The 22420-nt window shown below is 42.2% G+C and overlaps 8 protein-coding genes across 12 annotated transcripts; 5 read left to right on the top strand and 3 right to left on the bottom strand.

Moving 5' to 3' along the window:
* Window positions 1-1223: 1223 nt before the first annotated feature.
* Window positions 1224-1514, top strand: LOC120447723 (protein new-glue 3-like). The gene has a single exon (XM_039629260.1). The coding sequence runs from the start codon at window positions 1224-1226 to the stop codon at window positions 1512-1514; it is 291 nt and encodes a 96-aa protein (XP_039485194.1).
* Window positions 1515-2501: 987 nt separating this feature from the next.
* LOC120447725 (protein new-glue 3-like) lies at window positions 2502-2789 on the bottom strand. Its single transcript, XM_039629267.1, has one exon. The coding sequence runs from the start codon at window positions 2787-2789 to the stop codon at window positions 2502-2504; it is 288 nt and encodes a 95-aa protein (XP_039485201.1).
* Window positions 2790-9251: 6462 nt separating this feature from the next.
* LOC120449043 lies at window positions 9252-10946 on the top strand. 2 transcript variants are annotated; one of them, XR_005616173.1, is made up of 2 exons: window positions 9252-9461; window positions 9536-9723. XR_005616173.1 is itself a non-coding variant. In XM_039631334.2 (2 exons), exon 2 carries the CDS (start codon window positions 10353-10355, stop codon window positions 10704-10706), a length of 354 nt encoding a protein of 117 aa, XP_039487268.1. In that variant the 5' UTR covers window positions 9277-9461; window positions 10129-10352; the 3' UTR covers window positions 10707-10946. The 2 variants fall into 2 exon arrangements, 1 of the variants encoding a protein (XP_039487268.1); XM_039631334.2 differs by lacking the exon at window positions 9536-9723 and adding an exon at window positions 10129-10946 and having other exon boundaries at window positions 9277-9461.
* Window positions 10947-11588: 642 nt separating this feature from the next.
* LOC120448874 lies at window positions 11589-12369 on the bottom strand. Its single transcript, XM_039631089.2, has one exon. The coding sequence runs from the start codon at window positions 12096-12098 to the stop codon at window positions 11727-11729; it is 372 nt and encodes a 123-aa protein (XP_039487023.1). The 5' UTR covers window positions 12099-12369; the 3' UTR covers window positions 11589-11726.
* Window positions 12370-12513: 144 nt separating this feature from the next.
* On the top strand, window positions 12514-13058 carry LOC120449074. Its single transcript, XM_039631373.1, has 2 exons — window positions 12514-12606; window positions 12660-13058. The coding sequence occupies exons 1-2, from the start codon at window positions 12531-12533 to the stop codon at window positions 12899-12901; spliced, it is 318 nt and encodes a 105-aa protein (XP_039487307.1). The 5' UTR covers window positions 12514-12530; the 3' UTR covers window positions 12902-13058.
* A 405-nt stretch (window positions 13059-13463) lies between these two features.
* Window positions 13464-17691, top strand: LOC120448627 (zinc finger and BTB domain-containing protein 24). 4 transcript variants are annotated; one of them, XM_039630747.2, is made up of 5 exons: window positions 13717-13979; window positions 14479-14668; window positions 14768-15365; window positions 15428-15579; window positions 15632-17691. In XM_039630747.2, exons 3-5 carry the CDS (start codon window positions 14843-14845, stop codon window positions 16532-16534), a joined length of 1578 nt encoding a protein of 525 aa, XP_039486681.1. In that variant the 5' UTR covers window positions 13717-13979; window positions 14479-14668; window positions 14768-14842; the 3' UTR covers window positions 16535-17691. The 4 variants fall into 4 exon arrangements, with proteins under 4 accessions (XP_039486678.1, XP_039486682.1, XP_039486681.1 ...); XM_039630744.2 differs by lacking the exons at window positions 13717-13979; window positions 14479-14668 and adding an exon at window positions 13464-13562; XM_039630748.2 differs by lacking the exons at window positions 13717-13979; window positions 14479-14668 and adding an exon at window positions 13493-13562 and having other exon boundaries at window positions 14771-15365.
* Window positions 17692-17844: 153 nt separating this feature from the next.
* Window positions 17845-21437, bottom strand: LOC120448626 (OTU domain-containing protein 5-B). The gene is made up of 9 exons (XM_039630743.1): window positions 21270-21437; window positions 20649-21177; window positions 20511-20578; window positions 19658-20189; window positions 19440-19596; window positions 19180-19382; window positions 18572-19119; window positions 18293-18507; window positions 17845-18234 (listed from the first exon to the last, which is right to left on the bottom strand). Exons 2-9 carry the CDS (start codon window positions 20808-20810, stop codon window positions 18140-18142), a joined length of 1980 nt encoding a protein of 659 aa, XP_039486677.1. The 5' UTR covers window positions 20811-21177; window positions 21270-21437; the 3' UTR covers window positions 17845-18139.
* A 696-nt stretch (window positions 21438-22133) lies between these two features.
* Window positions 22134-22331, top strand: LOC120448628. Its single transcript, XM_039630750.1, has one exon. It carries the CDS (start codon window positions 22134-22136, stop codon window positions 22329-22331), a length of 198 nt encoding a protein of 65 aa, XP_039486684.1.
* The last annotated feature ends 89 nt before the right edge of the window (window positions 22332-22420 follow it).

Raw genomic sequence — 22420 nt, forward strand, 5'->3', positions numbered from 1 at the left:
AACAACTCAACATTTATTTAATACTAATCATGACTATCAAGGCGCAGTTATTAAAACTCGGAAGTTTAGTTTTCTGAAGATATTGTGTATATTGTTTTATTATAAAATTCCTAGCTATCTTTGGCTGGATTCAATCCATACCTGCAGCACTAGATATACATGCAAAAAAAATCTCCCTGTTTCTGCTCTCTCTCTTTCTCTCCCTTGAGTGATTGTCGCCGAACGGAGTCTGCAAAACCAAAGAATAACAACATTACAATTAAACACCATTTATTGGCGACATAAAAAGAGGTTGTTTGGTATTTAGCTGCTAAGTATGTGTGTATGTATGCTTGTGTGTGAGGGGACCGTATAAAGCACGCGTCACAGGTGGAGAAGTGGAAATATGGGAACCTGTTCTTTGATTATGACCTATTCTATAGGCCATGTTTCAAAGTTGTGGGTACTTGAATGACCTATTGGCCTTATTTTGTTGCACCTCTCAATGAATCTCGAAGTTATCAAAATAAGACTTTTTGGCTTTGCATCCGACGTATGACATCAGTTTGCGTATTACTGTTTTGATTCCACAATATTAGCTAAACGGCTTAAAACTGGTTCTACATAATAACTAATTCGCATGAGATGGTGTGCTTTTTCTTCCCACTTAGTATGTGTACCTATACAAATGATACAAAATGACATTGTGCAACATATAATATTCTGCCCAAATCCAATATCATAATTTTTAAAAATAATTAAAAGGTAACTATGTGTAGAATAAATGTAAATTAAAGTTCCCTTTTTGCTTACTATATATGTACATATAAGGTATTTAAGGTACATTATATATAATTTTATTGCACGCTTTATTTAACGCGTTGTGTTACCCTTGATATTATAATGTACATATATATTTAGAAAGTATAAATATAAACAGCTGAAACTCTAAAGCAGCGTCAATGTGTTTCATTCCAAATTGAACTTCCTAAAATATCTTTAATGTTTGCACAACTGTTTGAGGTAGGCATAGAAATGTGCAAATTTTTATTTGAGTGACCTGGTTTCTAAAATAGGCCTAAAGTTCTAGATCAGATAACATTTCACATAAGGTTCTCACGCTTATACAAACAAGCCCAGATCCGTCAGGTGTTTGATTTGTCAGCTTCCCAATGGAATATAAATAGTGCTCCATTCGGACCAGTAAAGCATCAGTTGATCATATCCAACTACCAGACATCAACATGAAGTACTCCTGTGTCCTGCTCCTTTTGGGCACCGTTGCCTGTTTCCTGGTGAGCCTGTCCAGTGCAACTACCACGACCACAACCACGACAGATGCCACTACCACGACCACTACAACCGCCGCCTCGTCTTCGGACACCACTACCACGACAGCTTCGTCCTCGGACACCACCACTACCACGGAATCATCCTCCTCCAAAAAGAAGAAGCACGTGTTCAGCTACAAGAACAAGAGACACGAACCCAAGAAGAAGATCACCATCCACAGAAAGAAAAACCGCAGGGACTAAACATCTTTAGATATCTACAGACCCGGTTACGACCAATGTGAACTCCGACTCCCGAAGCCAACCGCCATATCATTATTCCGTTATATTTATTATTCTGTTAACAAACGTACCTCTAACTTACTATAATTAAATTCAAAAATTTATTTAAATTCAAAAAATTAATTTTATTTAAAAATTATTTTAATATTTTATTATTTAAAGCGGGAATGGTTTTCAGATTTTCTTTACTTATACAATCGTCAAGTTTTGAAAGCATTCACAGCGGGTAAAAATTTTAGAAAATAAGCAACAAATTATTAAGTTGCTATTAAAAAAAATGAAACAGATAGTAAACAAGTTCCAATTGATTTCACGTTTTAACTAAGTAAGAAAGATTCAAGAGTTTTCTCAAGTGTGAAAATCATTATGATAATATATGATAAAACTCACTTCTCTTATATTGTTATTTTCTTTACTGAAATGTTTTAATGTTTGCAAAATTTAATTTTATAATATTCAGTATAATATTTACTTGTATTATTTCTTGTAATACAAAATAAAAGTAATCCCAAAAATCCATCATAGTATTATATTATATTTTAATTGTATATATGCCATTTTGCTTAGAATTATTTTTTTTAAATTTGTAAAGAAATTTAATGTTGAAAGTTCTATATACGAGTATGAATATACTTAGCATAACCCTTTTTTTTATGAAATATTTAAAAAATGGGTTTACTTTTTTGCATAAGTCTTTATTTAAAAATATAGGAATAAATATGTAGAAGAAAGGATTTTTTGTAGCTAAAACGAATAAAAATCGAAAGTCCTAACATGTAGTTATATATAAAAATCAATGTATTGAATTAAATTTTCTTTAGTTTATTAATAATAAGTAAGAGGTTTGTTTACAGAATAATAAATATAGTGGAATAATGATATGGCAGTTGTCTTCGGAAGTCGAAGTTCACATTAGTTGTAACCGGGTCTGTAGATATCTAAAGATGTTTAGTCCCTGCGGTTTTTCTTTCTGTGGATGGTGATCTTCTTCTTGGGTTCGTGTATCTTGTTCTTGTAGCTGAACACGTGCTTCTTCTTTTTGGAGGAGGATGATTCCGTGGTAGTGGTAGTGTCCGAGGACGAAGCTGTCGTGGTAGTGGTGTCCGAAGACGAGGCGGTGGTAGTGGTCGTGGTAGTGGCATCTGTCGTGGTTGTGGTCGTGGTACTTGCACTGGACAGGCTCACCAGGAAACAGGCAACGGTGGCCAAAAGGAGCAGGACACAGGAGTACTTCATGTTGATGTCTGGTAGTTGGATATGATCAACTGATGCTGTACTGGTCTATTTATATTCCTTGGGTGAGTTAGAAACACGAACATGTGTCGGACTTGGGTTTATTTGCACTTCGTGAGAACCTTACGCATAATAGCATTTGGTACAGATATTTGGCTCTGCTTAACTAGGCTAAGCAAATACTAATTTGCAAAGAACTTATCCTATCACTAGACAGTTGTATCAACATTAAAGCTATTTTGGGGACCGATTCTACGGGCGCGTTGTGACGAATGCCTCTTACAATACCAAGAACGCTCGGCAAAACAAATAAAGTTATATGGGCTTATTATCTTAGCCTGAATTAAATAGATGTTAATGTGCATAAATGTTATTTTTGTATTTATCAAAAATTAAGATTTTAATTATACTTATTAGTTAATTAACTAATTAGTTAATTGCATAGTTTGTTAATAAATAACATTACATTAGGATTGTATTTTAAAACGGTTGAAACTCTTCATAATTGTGAGTTATTCTCTGGCTCTACACAAAGCTTACACAAGTCTCCCCTGTTATTAACATGATGCTGTGAAATGAATCGACAGGACGAACGAAAACAGCAGACAGAGTTCCGTAGGGCGAGAGAGCAAGGACGAGATGCATATAGAAAGAGAGCGTATTTAAAAATCGGGTGTGAGTCCGAGTTCAGCACAAACCTGATATTTTTGAGTATGAGTGGCACTGTGGATTGGTTTGTGGGTGGGTGGCAGACTGTGGCTGTGGCTCGGGGAGTGTCTGCTCCACCACTGCAACTTTGAGCTTGGAGCAGTGCAGGACAAACAGCCAGGACCCCCCTTAAAAAGCACCGGAGAGGCGAGGGTCGTGGTTGTGCCTACAGGAAGGTCCTTGCAACTGCAACAATAAACGGGGCCCAGATGCGGCAAGGCTGCTCTGCTGGCGGCGGATTGGTTGCCGGGCTTAGCGGTGTGGCTGTGAGTCCTGTGTGCCCCAACACCCTTCACCCTTCACCCACCACCCGCGCCCACACTCGCCATTCGCCTCGCGGCCTGCACAAGTGCAAGGATATTGTCGCCACCGCCTGCTCTTGCACTTGCAATAAATTTGCTGAATTCCAACAGCATCAAATCGAAATTAATACCTAGAGTTTTGCATTTTTAAGCACTTACTAAATAGCTCAATATATCAACATCTTTGTAGTACTGAATTTAGTAACATATATATACTAAGGATATTAGAAAGTTAAAGGTAAATACGGAAAAACCGCGAAAAGTATTATGATATCATGGGAAAAGCGTTCAAGTAATAATAACAATAACTTATGAGTAAATTTATATCTATTAAAATATTCATGTTGCGGAATAAAAATATTAAATTTAATTTAATTTATTTTCTAAAAACCTTTGTGGTCGCAGTTTTGTAGAGTTCAAATGCGATCTGACGTGGATGTTTTTTTCTCAGTACCCTGCAGCTCCTGCATCCTGAACCTCCGGTCGTTCCCGTTTCGGTTTCTGTGCCTGCATCGTTGCAGCATCGCTGTTGCTGTTGTGTCTCGTTTTCGCCGGATGGATGGGTTGGGTGGATTGGGTGCATCGGTTGGGTGGGTGCATGCTGATGGTGTTTGCTTGCGTGGAGGCGGGAGGTGAAAGCTTTCGGTGGGTGGAGCTCACTGGTTGGGTATTTGCTGCCTGCCGTGTGCCACTTTGGCCATGTTCGTGGCCGTGGCCGTGGCCTCGACTCATGCGCTCGTTCTCGTTTCCCTGCAGCTTCACAACTCAACTCAACTGAACTCAACTCCAGCCAAGGCCAAGCCAACTGAGCCAGCAGAGGACGACGTCGCCGGCGATAATGTGGCACAATGACATTGCCATTGAACTAGGTCGAGGACGTGGACGTGTTCCCTTTTGGCCACCGCCACCGCTTGTTTGGTTAATGTCTGCCTCCGTCTTCGTGGCATGTTTCTCGTGGGTGGTGGTGGCACCACCGGCACCCAAACCTCACTGGCCTCATCTTGCGGCGAAATGCGGATTGCGGTTGGGGCCAGTGGCAAGTGGCAAGTGCAATGCAGATGCTGCTCTGACTTTTAACTTTATTGAGCGCGCGGACTTTATCTGCCACAGATTAAATGTTGATTTACGAAAGCAACTCCTAATTGTTGAATAACGTGGTTCATAAGAGGGTCATATACTAATATTAAAGACTTATAAAAAGTAGTTATTTTAAGTAGGCATAACATTTGTTAAGGAGTGTATATTTTATACTTTTTTTAAAGCTTATCACAAAAACCTTAAAATGAAAATGTAAGCTAGGATCCACGGCCGTTTAATATATTTATTGTAATAAATAAATGTTATTAGTAGCATACTAATTTGGAAAATAAGTACAATGATAACAGTATTTAACTAGATTTCTGTATTAAAGTAGATTGTATTAAGCGAGGTTAAGTAACTTTAATTTTGTCAACGCTTGTCAATGGCATTGAATTAAATGCAGAACGAGTGAATGATTTCATAATCAGTTTTTCGATTCCTTTGAGAAACTCCATTCAGCATCTTGTTCGTGCAGAAAGATAGATGCTGCAGTTGATGACATTAGACGGAATGTCCGAGTATTGCCGGAGATTAATGGAATTTTGCCAAAAATAAAGCCGACAAAGACGGCTGGCAATCAATTAAAATGCATAGACTGCAGTCGGCCTAATGAATGCTTTTTCTTCGATGTCCAGACAGTTTCATCTGCAGCCGTGCCGTTTTGTGGCAATTGCAAGTTTTGGGTGTTGCGGACTGGTATCCATCCGACTATTATGGATGTGTCTGCGCTTTGTCTAAGTTCTTGTTTTTGGGTAGACGCGTCGGCTTGGGGACGAGTTTTATTTATTTTAATTTAAATGAAATTTATTTTATGCACACTTGTACACACACACACAGATGCTGTTTTTTTGAGCGGCTAGTCAAAAGCTAAGGGTTGATTTTGTACATTTATATATGCACATGGATTATGCACCCACACACGCAAGTGCCAAGTGATTTCATTTATGTGTAATTAAGGTGGACCTTCTAAGCAACTAACTAGAAAGGAAAATATATACTCCCTTTTGTTAAATAGATTCTAAAACTATATTCAGCTATTTTATTTATTTTTGTATTACATTTTAGATTTGCAAATAGAAAATCTATTACTCATACGCAGTGTTGACAAGGGACCGCTATTAATATATATTTTTACTCTTAAAATTAATTAATATATCCTAAAGCTTTCTACATTACTATGAAAACAGAATAAGTAGATAGCAAATGGTTGTAACACTGCCTATATTTTTTCGATGCAAATAAGATTCACCCTGTTGCGAGTCTTCCATATAGAAAATGCAACTAAAATGTTTCACATGCAGTTTGTTTTTGCTGTTTTATGGCCTGTGTCTGGCCTGTCGCCCCAACTGCTCCCACAACCAGCCCCTCAAACGCCCACCACCCCCTCGGCTGCCCGCCTGCGAACGTGGCAGACGGGCGATTGCAGTTGCAGTTGTTGCAACAACGATTGTTGTTGCCGCCTGCCTGCCTGTAGTCTGGCAAAATTTTTGCCATTTGATTGCATTTTGTTGGGCGGCGTTTTTGTGTAGAGCAGAGTTTGTTGCACTTCACCATGAAGTTAGGTGATGCAACACTCACACACGCACACACACAAACGAGCACACGATGCAGAAAAACGCACCCACACACGCACACATGCAACATAGGCCTTAGGATACTACAAAACTTCTACATACGCATTTGTCTAGGCATACAAACTGATGCATTTGTGGGTGTGTGTGGCTGTGCGTTTATGTAAAAGTGTTTTTTTTATTATATAAAATCTCTACACATATTTTATTATGTGTATACATAAAATTCCATTTTTTAGTTTGATTTTGCTTTCTGTCGTCTGCTAAAAATAATAACAAAATGGTCGATGAGCAAGTACAGTTGTGTGCAAAACGTCTCCTAGTGCAATTTCCTGTGTGCGAAATGCATTGCATACTGTTGGGCTGTGCACAAGTAACACACATTTTGGAACACAAGAAACGAAGGATGTTACCCCAAAGGGAAATCCCCCCAAGGAAGTTGGTGCCACTAGGAACACCAATAACCCCTAAAGCATCACTACAGTCAAACTTCTCTAAGTCATACTGTTCCTTTTCCATACAGTTGCAACAAACTTATGATTCTAATATTAAAATGTAGGGATACATAAGCTTTAAATTCAATTATGAGTACTATGAAATGCACCGATTCTAAAGATGTATAAAATATAGAAATTTTATTCAATCTAAGTTTTAACACCTATCCGTTAGTTTCGGTTTGAATCGTTAAAATGGGATATATGTACCTTTGGATAGTAGCCAACATGCAAGCCAACCATCTGTGCATCACCGAAAATTGTGGGTGTTTTTTTACGCGTGGGGCATGCAGCAAGTGGCAGAGGACCACCGGGCGTATGAGTTCTCCTCAGAAGGCCTCCTCCAGCCAACTGCCCACTCCCAGCTCTAAACTGCCAACTCCGCACACTCGGCCGACTGCCGACTGGTTTTGTTTAGAATTTTAGATTTTAGCGCGTTTTAGAATTTTATGAATGAATTTTTGGCGCTCGGCAGAGCTCCGCCTGCCGGCTATGGCTCCCCTTTTTTCCACACCACTTCAAATGGTTGGACCACTCGGAATCGTTTGGCTCGATTCACTTTTAGTTTTTGGTTAGTTTTCGGTTCCCCATTTGTTTTTTGGGGGTGTCGATGTGACCTTGCCGGGGTGTTCCGGTGTTGTTTAGATTTAGTTTCTATTGGGCTCCACTTGTGCTGCTCCGTTTTTGCAGTTGGCACAAATCTGTACATACAGAAGTGTAAGGACCTTAGACAAAAGTCGCTCCTGTGTCCCTTTTTTTTACATGGGAATATTGATTTAATGTATTTTGTATATGTACAGATTACGCAACTTTAAAAAGGGCAAAGGAGTACTTGCAGTAAAATAACTGAAATTAATTTGTAATACTCATTTAATTTCTTTGAAGAACAAAGATGTCTAGAAATACAACCTCTAAATTCAACTTTATAAGAAATTATTTTAAGTATACAACAACTGTAAATAATTCTCGAACATTAGAATGGAAATATTTTTAAAATGGTGGTAAATGCAAAAAACAGTTTATTGTTCCGCATTGGTTTTTCCAATAATTAATAACACAATTTTACTGTTATTATTGTACGCTGTAGGCAAAACAAAGATTCCGCCATAGCGACTGTGAGTGTCGGCTATAATTTTCCATATTCATAAATTTACATATATATATGCATTGAATACTTGTTATTATAAATCCATAGTAAAAAGAACCAATATTTCATATCCCTTACACAAAAATGTTTTCTTCGGTGGTAATTTGAGATATGGCATTGTGTTTATGCACCTAAGGAAAGGAAGGAAGAATGTGAGCTCACCACGAAGCTCCTTGAGAAAAATAAATCAATTTCTGAATTTAATTGCTTGTATACGGATAAGTGAAGAAATTCATGTATACATATATCATCCTAACTAAAATTTAACACATCCCATACCCATCAACAATTCGAATCAAACGCAATGATTTGCGTACCGCCCTTTAAGCTAAACAAAGAGTGCTTTTTGTGCAGATTCATATAAATCACATAAACACATAGGAGCACTTATGTAAATGCATATGTACTGCAGTATTTTAGTAGGTTTTGTTAGATTTGATGCAGGCAAAAATACCTTTTAAAAATGCGTTTGAAAAAAACTGTTGCATACCTGACGGCGCGCGCTCAAATTAACTAACGGGACACTGAAAATTGCAATGAGAGAATATGACTAGAGAGAGAGAGACACGAATTCCAGAGAGCACAGCATCCTAGTGTGCGAGAGATAACCGAAGGGTGCCGAAGCTAACCGAATTGAGATGAGTAGTGACGAAAGGGAGATAACAAGGCACTAGATGTAAGGTTATTAAAAGGGGGGTGGAGCATTCGGCACTAAGCCGGCGAGAGAACAAACACAAAAGCGAAAGCGAGTAGCCGGCATAGGTGCCCGTGTATGTGTTCGAGAGCGGGAGGAGTGTCATGCGTGTGTGTGTTTGTGTGTGTGGGTGTGTATGTGCACATACATATATGTATATTCGCACTGATGTGTGTGTGTCGCCTTGTCGGCAATTTAAAGAGTAAATAATTGTCTGCCGCCGGCAAACATTTGACCAAACTGCTAGTCCACCGAATGTGCCACGGTATTGGTACGGCTTGCTACTTTCGGCATCTGTATTGGTTGCCGAGTATCGGCTCTTCGTCACCAAACTCTACACAATTTTAGGCGCCGGACGAACGCACTTTCAATCAGTTAACTTTATAACGTCAGCGCCGACACTACGTTATCCGGTTCAATCGCATCAAACCGAAACAAATTGAATTAAACCCGGCGTTACGCCCCCAAAATACAAATTTTTGCACTTGTATTCGTTGCCGCGCTGCGAATTTCGTCACGTTGTTACTTTCACGCGACCAATTCGGCGTTCAACGTCAACAAAATCGCGTGAAATCGTGTGTCTGCTGAGTGTTTTCAACCTGTATTTAGCATGTTCCTTGCGTGCTTTTTAGCCAAAGAGCCGGCAAATGTGAATAAACCGCTGAGCAACTGAAAAACTGTGAGTACATAGCACTTTTCGTACATGCAAATCACTTAAGGGAAATTAATCCCGCAATTGGTCTTTTGCTGAAGCACACAACTGAAAGCGCCAAAGTTTAGTTCATTAAATGACTCGTGGTAAATCCTCAATGGTTTACACTCTGCAACAAACTATTGGGAAGCAATGTTAAAACAAGAAGGTGGAAAGTAGGTTGATTAGACTATCAGATGTTTTATGTACACTTACGCGTTTTTATTTATATAAATCTTAATGTTTAAATTACATATTCCAATTACTTTACAATAAATGATGTACGACCATTTTTTCAGGGACGTTGGTTTATCAATTTAAAAAAAAAAATTATCACTTGAAGTTGTGTGGTTTTATTCCGTAAATGTACTTTGTAAATATTTTTTTGTAAATATACTACAAATATTTAGAATTTTTAAATGACTGGAAAAAGTGCAGATTATTTCTGTAAAGCTTTTACCAAATAAGAGAAAAATAGAGACCCGCAGAATTAATATCGTCTGTAGTTTGATATATAAGTGTAAAAAATATTTAATAATGAGAAATTTTACAATGCCTAAATACACAGTTTTATTTTACAATTTTTTGTTTCAAAATATAATTTTCTCCGGAACACATCACTTTTGTGGGATAATTGCCATACCTCTTCCGAAAGTCTGGCCAAGTTCTTAAATCAGGAAACGCACTTTCGGCAAAATGCCACCTACTTAATGCGCACACAATCAGGCAATAAATCAGCATTTAATGTGCCTGCATCGAAATGCGGAGTCAGCCGACATCGACGTCATCGACATCATATGACCGCGTTTCCGAATTTCCCCGAATCTTGTGTACGTGCATTGTGTGTTTCGGCCCCGGTCCCGAAATACGAAATACGGAATGGAATACAGAATGCACGGCGCAGCACAGACGACGGGTCATGGCCACGGCCACGGCCACGGCCACGAATATGGCATTTCGGCGACTCCGGTTGCGGATACAACAACGGCTCTGGCTATGGCTGCAAACTCCGGCTCTGCCGTGCGTCGCAGTTTCACTTTCACGGCGCAAACACAGCTGCGAGGGTGGCGGAGATCTGGGCCGTGGGAGTTACGGGTGTGCCGGGCGCGACTTGCACTCAGCCTCACAGTTCGTCTTTCCCAATTTGGCGGGTGCACAGCAACGGACACGGACACGGATACGGATGCGAATACGAATACGGACACGGTTACGGCCCACTCTAACTGCCAATGACAATGTCGCACAGTGGAAAGAACAATATTTTTAGTGGAAACTCTTTCCTTTCTGCAATTTACTTTATGTACATATGCTAGTTACTTCTTTTATGCTAGTTAAAAACGATTTTTTCATGTAGACCCATAATATTTATCAACACTTTCTGAAACTCCCCGCTTGGAAGTATGCACTTTACGTATGCGCAATATTATCAAGTATACGCCACGTTATTTTAGTGTTTAACGGGGTGCATCCGAAAAGTAGGCAATATTTTTTTCATTTAACATTTTCTTCCTCCGGTTATGTTCAGAATACTCTGAATTTATAAATAAAAAGAAGAAACGTTTTGACAGCAACATATTTAAAAAAATGGTAATCGCTGTTGAGCGACATTGTCCGCCACTTGTAACACATTCTGCTTAATAAGAATGAAAACAAAATGTAAGAATGAAAAGGTTTGACCGGTGGAATACGTCAGGATGCGTCGACTTGCTGCATGTTCGCTTTCAACAATACCCCGCCGCCATAACAACCACTACGACGATGATGATGGCGATGGTGATGCAATGCCTGAATGCCGGAAAGGCGTCGAAGTGCCCACGCACACAATGCCCACACCCACACCCACACCACCCACCACTGCACATCCACATGCGCATCAGCGAGTTGCACTTGCCGAAAACATCCGCATCGGCCCCACTACCACTTGCCACTTCTCCAGCCGCCTCTTGCCGCCGACACTCTCACTCTCCGATTCAGAAATGTGTGAGTTCTCGGCGCTTACTCGCCACCGATTGCAGCACAGCCATTTACACTCCAATAAATATTGTCAGTTTTATGTTATAAAGAGATATGTAAAATATATCCATTTATCAAAAGTTTTTATTTAACATAAACTGAACTGCAATTTGGAATTCTCCTTCAAGTGCTACTGAACTTCAAATGATATTTTGAAATGCTTAAAATATCTGTAGCGAGCATATCACATATTTAAAAACTGTTAACTAGCATTTGCTCTCCGTGTAGGCCTGAGTGCAGTTACCTCTGCTCCTGCGTATGGCAGATGTTTGGCAGTACATGTGGGAGTTCGAGTGGAAGTGGGAGTGGAAGTGGGAGTGGTAGTGGAATGGGGAGTGTCTCCGGGTCTGGGAAAGCCGGCCTGCTGTAGTAGGCTGTGGTAGGCTGACTGCCGGGGGCATCGCATCGCAAAGCTACGTCATCTACATCGCCATCGTCATCGCCATCGTCATCGCCATCGCCACCGCCACCGTGTCGGGATTCGTGTGCGTGGCCTGATTTCGTCGATTGGCCTTGTGCGGGTTTCAGTGTCAGGAGCGCAGCATCTTTGTTTTGGTTGCACTTGTTGTTGCTGCGACTGCGACTGCGGCTGCTGCTCGACTTGGCCTGCATACATGCAAATCACGCACACACACGAAGTGCAGTCCTCGGAGCAGGAGGTCCTCTATGCGGGAGCAGGTCCTTCATGTCTGGAGGACGGTGAAGTGGGCATTTGTGCGCTCTTGCTGGGTTAGATGGCCAAGTAAACAGAGCTCAAAACTGGGTTGGAAGTGATGCAATTTTTTTTAAAGCCAACTGTTGTGGAACTAATTCTTGCTATTTTTTATTTAATGTACTTTTTATAATAATTTAATGTACTGGAATTTATATAATTATTTCCTATGACAAGTAAGATTTTCTATCAATAAGTTTTGCCACCATAAAGAATAACTTTGTAATATATATAATTTCTTCTAATTTTTAGAACACTGTTAATCTTATTAGCCACGCTGATTTTTGTCAGTATCAGAAAAAGTTATTTCTACCAATTTGTTCAGTGCTGCAATGAATGTATACCTATTCTCATTAACATTTTGTTGTTTAGTCGGATCAGTTCTAAGTCGAACAAAATATCAAACAGGTGACTCGTTTAACCCTAGAAAAAATTCCAATATAATTTTGAAAAATTCCCAGAAAACAGCTACCAAGTTGTGGGCGTAGATTGTGGGGAAAATGAGTCAGTAAGTTGCATGATTATCAAATGCCCGGATGATCAATATTGTCCGGCGGCGAAATTCTGCTATAATCCCAAGTGCGTTTGCCGCAAAGGATTTCGACGACTCAATGGATATTGTGTGCCGAAACACAGCTCTCTGCATCTCAACAAAGTTAAGTTGGAAACGGCTTTACTGGAAATGCCATATAGCGAGCTATAATTTCGAAAGATCTAAAAGGAATTGCAAATTGTTTCCTATTTAGCATCCACTTGGTCTTGCACATGATCAAAAAACCTAATTTAAATATGTAAATTAAATATATAATATTACTTCAAGAACTTATTTTAATATACTTTTTCACTTTTCAAAATATTGATTGTACTTTCGTTTTTTCTATTTAAAATTAACTATTTCATTTTGATGAAATACACTATCATTATCTGACAAGAGATTCATCCAAGAGATATGTTATGCCAATATCCTTTCGCAAAGGCAAATAGAGTGTGTTTTTATGCCAGCCACTTTGCGAGAGTGTGGAGCCCCAATTGTTGGCTCTCGCCGTTTGTTCTCGCTCTGCTCTCTCCCGCACACGAGCGTAGTTAGACCAACTAATGCCAAATGGGTGGATCGGATGGCGGGGTGGGGGGTTTTGGGGGCTGGTGGCTGGTGGCTTGGGGCGCTATTGTGGCCGTGTGCCGGCTGCGAAAAAGCCGAGTGCCGAGGCTATATGTCTCGTGGCGGAGAGAAAAGTCGGAATACTATATCGCCGGGTCGGTCGGTGGCAGTCAGTTGTGAAGCTACGCCACACGCCGCCAGGTGGCTCCGTTTGTGGATGCGGCGGGTGTTATTTGCATGTGCATGTGCATGTGCACCTCAGACGGTGAGCGGTGCGGTACAGTGACGCAACCCCCCCTGACCACCCGAAAACCCCACCGGAATACCACACAATACATACTGTTTTTTTTTTTTGGCCGCACTTTTTTCGCCGCGGAGGAGGTGACCTCCAGAATGGGCTGGCAATGCAATTGGCTGCACTTTTCCTTTGTCAGCCCGCCTTGCGTTTTATTGTGTCACGGGTTCGCGCGCAGATGGCAAAAATAAACGACGACGGTGTTTTCCCAAGTGAAAGTCTGCTACTGTTAAACAACCGGCGAAATTGAAAACTTCACTTTGTTATTATTATTATCGCGTTGAGAACTGCAAATATGCATATGCGAGTGCTCAATTAGAGGCGATACTAATTTGCGTGCTTAGTGAAAATCGATATGGCGCAGCCTTTGGCTTTTGGCACATGCGAGTCAGTTTATAATGTCCCACACTGCGTATGCGTTACATGGTCGCGTTAATTTCCATTTCGCTATATTACGCTCATATTTATCGTTTTCTGATTCGCGAAATGCACTCACTGGCGGTTTAGGTCAGCCCTAACCTAATCTTAATGTACCGACACACTAAATCGCTATATAGTGGGTCGCCATCGACGAAATCCCCGCTGAAATTCAAGTCCCCCCTTCGATTTTTAATGCTCCTACCTCGGCGCCTCCCCCCTTCTTTCTCCCTCTCTCTCTCTCTGGCTCTGCCACTCGCTCTCGCTCTCTCACAGCGCGCAGGATTCGCGCTCTTTTTTATCGTCACCTCCACAACTGCAAAGTGGGCGGTGGGCGGCGATTTAGACGAAGGTGTGCGTGTGTGTGTGTGTGAGTCCTCCGGTTCGGCAAGTCAGCTAAAATAACAACAACGGCAGCGCTGTTTTCACTTTCCATTCAAAGGCCTTCTAAGCTTAAATTGTGCTGCAGTTTGCAGCCACCTTTGGTTTGTCTATTTTCGGGAAATCGACGGATTAATGGGTTATTCTGTGGTTGGCTGCTGTTGATAGAAACCATCTATGAATAAATACATAAGATCGTCTTATAAACATTGCATATTGAGCAGGTTAAAATGTTTACCACAATTTACGGTACAAAAACAGGGAAATAATTTCATATGGTAATCGGAAATATCCTGTTCTTTATTACAACCTAAGAAAGTAGATACTTAAGACCAACTAAATGAATTCCTTACTCACCCAAAAATCTCCCATTTCAGTAGCCTGATTCTCCGCGCACAAGATCCCATTGAATCCCCCTGGAATCCCCTGATAAGCTGAGAAACGAACGCACAATGAACTTCACCCCGTTTGGCAACACCTTTCCCGGCAACATTCCCGGCCTGCCGCAATTCACGACGAGCACAGCTCCGCTGGTTTCCACCGTGACTGCCGCCGTCACGGATGTGACTGTGACGGGCACCAATAATCCGCAGCAGCAACAGCAGCAGGATGCAGCCGGCGGCAGCAATCGCTACCAGCAGCAGCAGCAACAGGTAACGCATTTTGGCCAGGCCACAATGACGGCGGGCCAGGGCAGCAGTGGCAACAAGTTCCGTGGCGGCCAGGAGGATGCGCTCCAGGGCGACAAGTACAATGGCCACTTGGTGGCTTCCTCCCAGCAACAGCAGCAGCAGCAACAGCAGCAGACGCAATATGCAACTGTTGCGTATGCAAGTGCAACAGCGACGAGTGCTGCAGCGGATGCCCTTCAGGCGGGAACTTCCGGCCAGCAGCAGCAGCAGATGCAGCAGCAGCAGGTCACCGCCCCGCAGGAACTCACCCAGGATCTGTGCAACGCCATCCTCCAGCAGCAAGGTGAGCGCCTGATAAGATAAGATAGCATTGATAACTGATTAAGCAAATGTGATGCCTTGCAGTACTCCAGAATACCTCGTGGCAAACTCTGACGCCGGGAACGACAGTGGCCGACTACCTCTCGCATCTTCCAGCCAACACGTTGCCCCTGTCGCTGCATCACTTTCTCAAGTATTCCGCGGAGACGATAAAGAAGGAGAACCAACAGAATGTGGTAAGTATCTACAAGTATTTATAGAATTTTTAAAGCTAACACTTACTTTCAGGTGCTGCAGGTGCAGACGGGACCAGCCATTGGGATCAACACCCTGGGCACGACAACCATTAGTATACCTCAGCAGGAGCAGCTGACGCTGCAGCCGCAGCAGCAGGCGACGTTGCAGGTGCAGACGCAGGCGGCGGTCACGGCGACGGCGACGACGGCGACAGCGACGACGGCCGGCGGATCCGGCGGCACTTCCGGCAAGAAGAAGAAGCGCAAAAAGCGGAACAAGGACCGGAAAACGAAGTTGCGACCCGGTGAGATTCGTTTGGGCACCGCACTCGACGGCAGTCCGCTGTACATGTGTCCCGAATGCCATGTGGCGTATCCGGAGCCGGAGCTGCTCGAAGTGCATCTGGTGGGCCACAACCTGGAGAAGCGCTACGTGTGCGACATCTGCCAGGCGTCGCTGAAGCGCAAGGATCACCTCACCCGCCACAAACAGTCGCACAATCCGGAACGACCCTACATCTGCACCGTGTGCCTGAAGGCCTTCAAGCGGAAGGAGCAACTGAGTCTGCACTTTGTCATCCATTCCGGCGAGAAGCGCCACCAGTGCGGCGAGTGCGGCAAGGGCTTCTACCGCAAGGATCATCTGCGCAAACACACCCGCTCCCACATCGCTCGCCGCGTCAAGGCCGAGCTGAACAGCCATGTGCGGCGCGAGAATGGCACCAGTATGCTGCAACCTGTCGTCACGGAGGCAACGACGGCGGCCCTGCAACATGCCAATCAGCTGGCCAGCGCACAGCAGCAGTTGCAGCAGCAACAGCAGCAGCAGCAGCAGCAACAACAGCAGCAGCAGCAACATCACATTGTGATCACGCAGCAGCAACCGACAACGCAGCAACAGCAGCAACAGACTTCGCAGCAGCAGCAGCAGCAACAGCAGCAAATGATAAATTAGCCAAATGATTTTTGTAAAGTCAGTTAAAGCGAAATTCAATTTAGTCTCATCTGAGTCTGAGTCCCCAAGGACTCGGCTGCTCAAAAACAACAAATAACTCTCTCGGTCCACACAATTTAATTGACTCTCACAAATCGGATAATACAAACAGCAGGATGTTAGCTAATGTCTTCGAGGATTCTCCTTAGGGAATACTCAACATTGTACAATTTTAATCGTAAGTTCGCGATGGAAATTTGATGATGGGAACCTTCCACAAACACAAACGAAAGTGCAGTCACTGGTAAAGAACTACATTCGATTAAGATCTTTTCAAATTTAGCTTAATTAAATCTGAATTCCAATAGATTTCGGTTTATTTATTTATTTTAGTTACAAAAGTGATTTATTTGAATCTTTTTGCAATCGTTTCAAGAGATCTCAAATGTGTAAACCACACACAAGCCAATTTTTAATCTATTATAAGTAATTGTATAGCACGATTTCCTTTGAACAAGCATTGCATTTGCATTCCAATAGTTGAATATGATCCCAGTGAGGTTGTCCCACGCCTTTGTCCGCCCCGAAACACTCCATACTTTAATTTAAGACAAATGTGCAAAGGAATAATAATTTTATACGCAATGTATTTTAGTGAAATGTATTTTTCTACAATTAGAATCAATGTTGTGTATGGTATGTATGTCGTCCATATGTACATACACCTGTACGAATACTTGAACACTGTTCACTGGCAGCGAACTATATATATATATTTATATACTATGTAAACAAATGCAATTTAGATTTACACATAATTGTAGGAACAAATCTAAAATTGTGAATGTACGTATAACTTTTTGCTACACCGATAAATCAAACACAAAAATCCTTGTAAATAAGCAGTAAATTATATAATTTGATCTAAACCGAATTAAGACTATATTTCATTCTTTCAGATAAAAAGCAACAAGGTTCATTTACTTGGGGTTATTTATTTGCTTTATTTAGAGTAAATTACGATTATTATGCACCATTTATTGTAGTCAATTAAATAATTAATTAGCGTTATCCGTATTATTATCTGTATTCTGTATATGTCCATGTGTTAGTTTAATATCCTTTATTTATGTACGAGCAGTTTTGATTCACCGTCCATTTCGTGCGTACCTTTCTAAGCTTAACATTACGACGAATTACAAAGTAGGCATTAATTTTATGGGAAAAGGAACGTGGTGTGGGTATATTCGTTCATGGTAAAAAAAAACACGCAGGGTGGAGTTTGTGCTTTATACACATTTGAATCAAAAAAATTAAGAATGAACCTAACATGATGTTTTTTTTCTTTTAATTTTAGTTCTAGTGATTATACAACGAGGCCTTATTAAAAATATATGTTTATAATATTTATAGGGATAGTGTTATGTGAGAATGTTAATGTGCGAATGCGGGTGTGCAACGATGACAATCGCTTCACGCCCACCTATTAACATTCAAGATCGAAGATAGTTTCTGCGTATTTCGTTTTTTATGTTTTTTGTTTTGGTAAGTTCTGTGTTTCATTTTGTTGCGAAAATAACTGCTAAATCACTGTACAAAGAACGATGCGTGTCTGTGGGTCACCGTCTACGGTCCGCAGAGAAACTTTCGTTTTTGGTCCTCCATGTAATCGCGTGTGGACATCTGGATGGCTTGCTGCAGCATCTCGCTCTCGTTAGCTCCTGTCATCAAGAGAGATAAATGTTTAGATATATCATAGCTAAGTTGATTTCAACTCACCTTCATTGGCGTAGGATGCCTCGAGCAGCTCCTGGTAAAAGCTAGAGTAACTCTTCTCCCTGGGTGACTGGCCATCCCCGCTCTTCTGTGGCGAATTAGACGATTGCTTCGAGGTGGAGGGACGCTGCTCAGCCTCTGGTGTGTTAGCTCGTGCCACTGAAGGCGCTGAATCGCGCTTTGGACTCTTCCTCAGCGGAGCCTCCAAAGCCTCGGCGCTGCAAGGTAGGAAGGAACTTAAAACCTCAGTAAGCTCGACCACAAGTCGTCACGAACACCAACCTCTTGCTAACCAAAGGCGCCTCGCGCGTTTCGTGTCGCCGCTTCTTTCTGAGAGCCGTGGTGCGACGCTGTGACTTGGATCCCTTGCCGGAACGTTGGCTTGCAGCTGTGCTCGGTGATGAACTGCCACCGCAGTGTCCCACCGAGCTGGTGCTACTCATGTCTGTAGCATCGCTATCGTAGCCACCCAGCTCGTTCACCTCAGGCGGCAGCTTGTGACTGAACTGACTAAGTGTTTTAGGGGACAGCGAAAACGCGGGACCTGTGCCATCACCACCACTACCGCTCGTCAAAGTCACAGGTGGATTACTGCTGCTGCCGGTGCCCCCACATACAGAGTATTTTGAGGGCGAGGCATCTGAATCGGTAAGCGCTTCTGCAGAGGTAACCGTCGAGGATGTGGCTGATCCTGCCGCCGTATTGCTGCTGCGCGAACGTTGCATGTTCTCGCGGCACCACTGCAGGTAAGACTCGCGTGCGATTTGCTCCTCAATGGCTTCGTTAGTGGCCTCCCAATCTGTAGTCTTTAGTTTATCTTCAAACATGGTCTGCAATTTAAAAAAGCGTGTAAATGGGTGGCACATCAAAATATGGTTATTATAACATACTTGTTCGATCTCCAACTGCTCGCTGAGACGCGCAGCCTCTTTGGTTTGGATCTCCGGCTTGTATCCAGCCAAGCCCAGGCCCACGCCAACGGTGGCGTTGTAGGGATCCAAAATAGCATTGTAGTGCGATCCACGCTGATAGGATAACCGCAGCGGAGGATAGCCTGCCTGCGACTGTTCCGAGTTAAATATATTGATGGGATCTGGAAATATAATGCGTTAAAAATATTTTAGCCTGTTAATCATAGCTGACTACTTACTTGACTGGTAGCAGTATACCTCGACGGTACGGCTGTAGATCTCGGAAATAGCCTGGATCTCAATGTGGTTGCCATGAGCGTCCCGGGCTCGTTTTCGCTGTATATAGCTGTTGATGTCCTCGGTGACAAACTGCCCAAAATATTCCCGATTCTCGTGCTGCATAAGTAAGCAGTATTGGTTAGGACAAATTAAAGGGTACGTCAAGATGAAACATTACAATGTAATCCATGGTGTGCTGGCGGATCACGTCGTGCATCTCCTCGTCGCCGTATATTTGAAGGGATATAGAGCGAAACAGGCAGGCGCCATCCTCCTCGACAGGCTTAAGTTCATAGCCGCGCTGTTCCATACACTTGGCGAACTCCAGATCGCGCCGCTGCCACTCTTCCACTGGAATCAATCGCTCCTTGGGCTGAAGATGCTCATCGCCGCTATTGTAACCGGAAAAGGTTTCCTCCACTGTTTTTAGCAAATTGGCTGCCGCCGTAGCCGGAGACATCTGGACCTGAGCTGTGGGCACCGTGGTGCAACCCAGTCCCAAGTGTTCGGGTGAGTTTCTGCCCACCGCCGACGGACTGCTACTGCCAGAAGTTGAGGCCAATGGTGGACTGTTGCATTTACTGCCAGATACACCAGGTGCTCCGCTGCCCGCCGCTGCCGTCGGATGGACTAGTTTCTCGCGCTCCAGACGATCGCGCTTATAAAGGTGTGCATGTGCTTCGTGGTGATCTCGACGCTTCGAGCGTGTGCTGTTGGAGAGATGGAAAACGGACAATATTTAATTCCGAAATATGTGACTAGAATTTAGAATTTAAAAACTGACTGCCAACTAATGTACAAACGATGTGTGGACGTATCTTTCGCAGTATTGTTGAATTGTTCGTTTATAGTTTAAGATAAAAATCCTTACGTTTACAAAAGAAACTGTAATGTCACGCTCTTATATTACATTTTCTAAAAGGAGGTCCTACAATATTTCTGTGCCATGTAAGACAACCAATTAAATGCAGCTGGTACATGGCGTGGAACCCCACCCCGGGAAGTCCAGGAGGCCCACAGCAATAACTCACCTCTTGTGTGGGCTGCAGCGGTGGGTGCGTGCCAGTTCGTCGTAGACCTCGCCACGCCTCTGGGGGCTCTAAAAAGGGGGGCGGAACGAAGGTGCATATTAATAGGCAAGTCCCAGAAGGGGAATTAGAACCACTCACCTGCCCATCGATGACGACGTTACGGTGGTTGTGAGCATGATTATGGGTCTGGCTGACCACCGACTGCTCCACCACAACCACCTGGGCCTCCTTGTTATCGGGATCCACATTTCCAGCTACGCGTTTGGCGCTCGGTGGTGCGCTCACTGGCTTGATTGTCATGGTGGTGCGCTGCTATTTTTGTGTCCCTAGCTGTGCTCACTCGCTCTCTCCTTTCTTTGTTATTGGCTATCGGTTTGATTTAACTATTTGCTTAGGTCGAGAAGTGTGCGTCAGCGTCGTAAAGGGACACCACATTAATATTTAAACACGATCCACACAGCTCATAGGAAACTATGCGTTCTTTGTCCGAGATGAGATGTCGTCGCAGAAATTGCGACCCAGTGGTTCCTTTCACCAACCGAAATGGGAGTTTCTCTTGACTGCGGCTAGGGAAATCGGTGCTTGTTGATCGTAGGATTAGTGTGTTCTATAACATTCCAATCCTAGTTGTGGCAGCAAATCACAAAGACTCCTGGGCAATACAAAGCTACAAAAAAAAAAGCAATTTCCAGATTTTCATCTGTTTTTGTGCAAGTGTGCGTGCGTATGTGTGTGTGCACTGTGTTTGCTGTTGCTCACCATTGTTTTCGTTACCCAAAACTCGGCGATTATTGATGTCTGACTTCGATGCCACCGATTTGCAGCGAAATCTTGTCAGTGAATTCTAAATATTTCGGGGGTTTTATATTGTTGATAATCCTGTTGTTCGATTTTTTTATTTTGTGCACGTTGTCCAGTGTGACCGCGGCGCTTTGCTGTAAAAATACCATCGTCTAGCTGATGGAACGGCGGAACAATGGAACACGAAACTATGTTTTATTTCCTCTTCATTTTAATGCATAACTAAAATAACTTAGATACAGACAGCTTCAGGAAATAACAAAGCATTTGAACCGGGTTTGGCCTAAATTGTGGTCTGCAAGAATATAAAATATGCACTCAACCAAAAAAAAACCTCGCACAAATCCCCTTAGCAAGGACATAAGCCTCTATGTAAAGCGTCCAACGAAGACATAAGCCATATGTAAAGATGTTACTTTTAATGAATGTTTTTAAATATATTGGCTTTGGTTTAACGTTTTATTATATACTGGTAAACTTCGCAAGTCCTATTTATTGAAGCTTTTTTCCATTTTGTTACCTGTTAATTTTAGTTTTTTAAATATATTGTACATACACTTTAATATTGTTCCTCCTATATTTTATATATGATTTATAATATACGCTTATATGAACAACCTGAATCTTTACCAGAACTTTGGAAAATGTGTATTTTCCTTTTACGTAAAAAACTAAACGCAGGTTGCTGACTCTTTGTCATTAGAGATTATGAGCTGAAACACATGTGTAAATATTTATCGCAGAACAATATTCGTTTAATTTAGAAAACGTATAAAACATTAAAGCACGTAGCCAAAATTTTAGTCTATCAAAAAACCAACGATGAAGACAAAGGTTATATTTACTATTTTATTTTTCACTCTAGTGGCGATCTTGGGCTCCAACGCCGAAAGTGACACAACCACTGAAGCCTCCGAAACCACGACAGCATATCCGCCAGCTCCAAAATGGTCTTGGACGGAATTCATCCGGGCTTTAAACGGCAGCGGTAGTGGAAACAAGTTCTACTTCTTTTTCTAGTACGATTTTTATTTGATATTGGTTTTCTGTCAATAAATGAAAGTACCTTAGTTTATTTATTTTAGTTTATATCTTTTGGTTTTTCATCA

This window comes from Drosophila santomea, chromosome 3L (assembly GCF_016746245.2).
Source record: "Drosophila santomea strain STO CAGO 1482 chromosome 3L, Prin_Dsan_1.1, whole genome shotgun sequence".
Taxonomy (NCBI): domain Eukaryota; kingdom Metazoa; phylum Arthropoda; class Insecta; order Diptera; family Drosophilidae; genus Drosophila; species Drosophila santomea.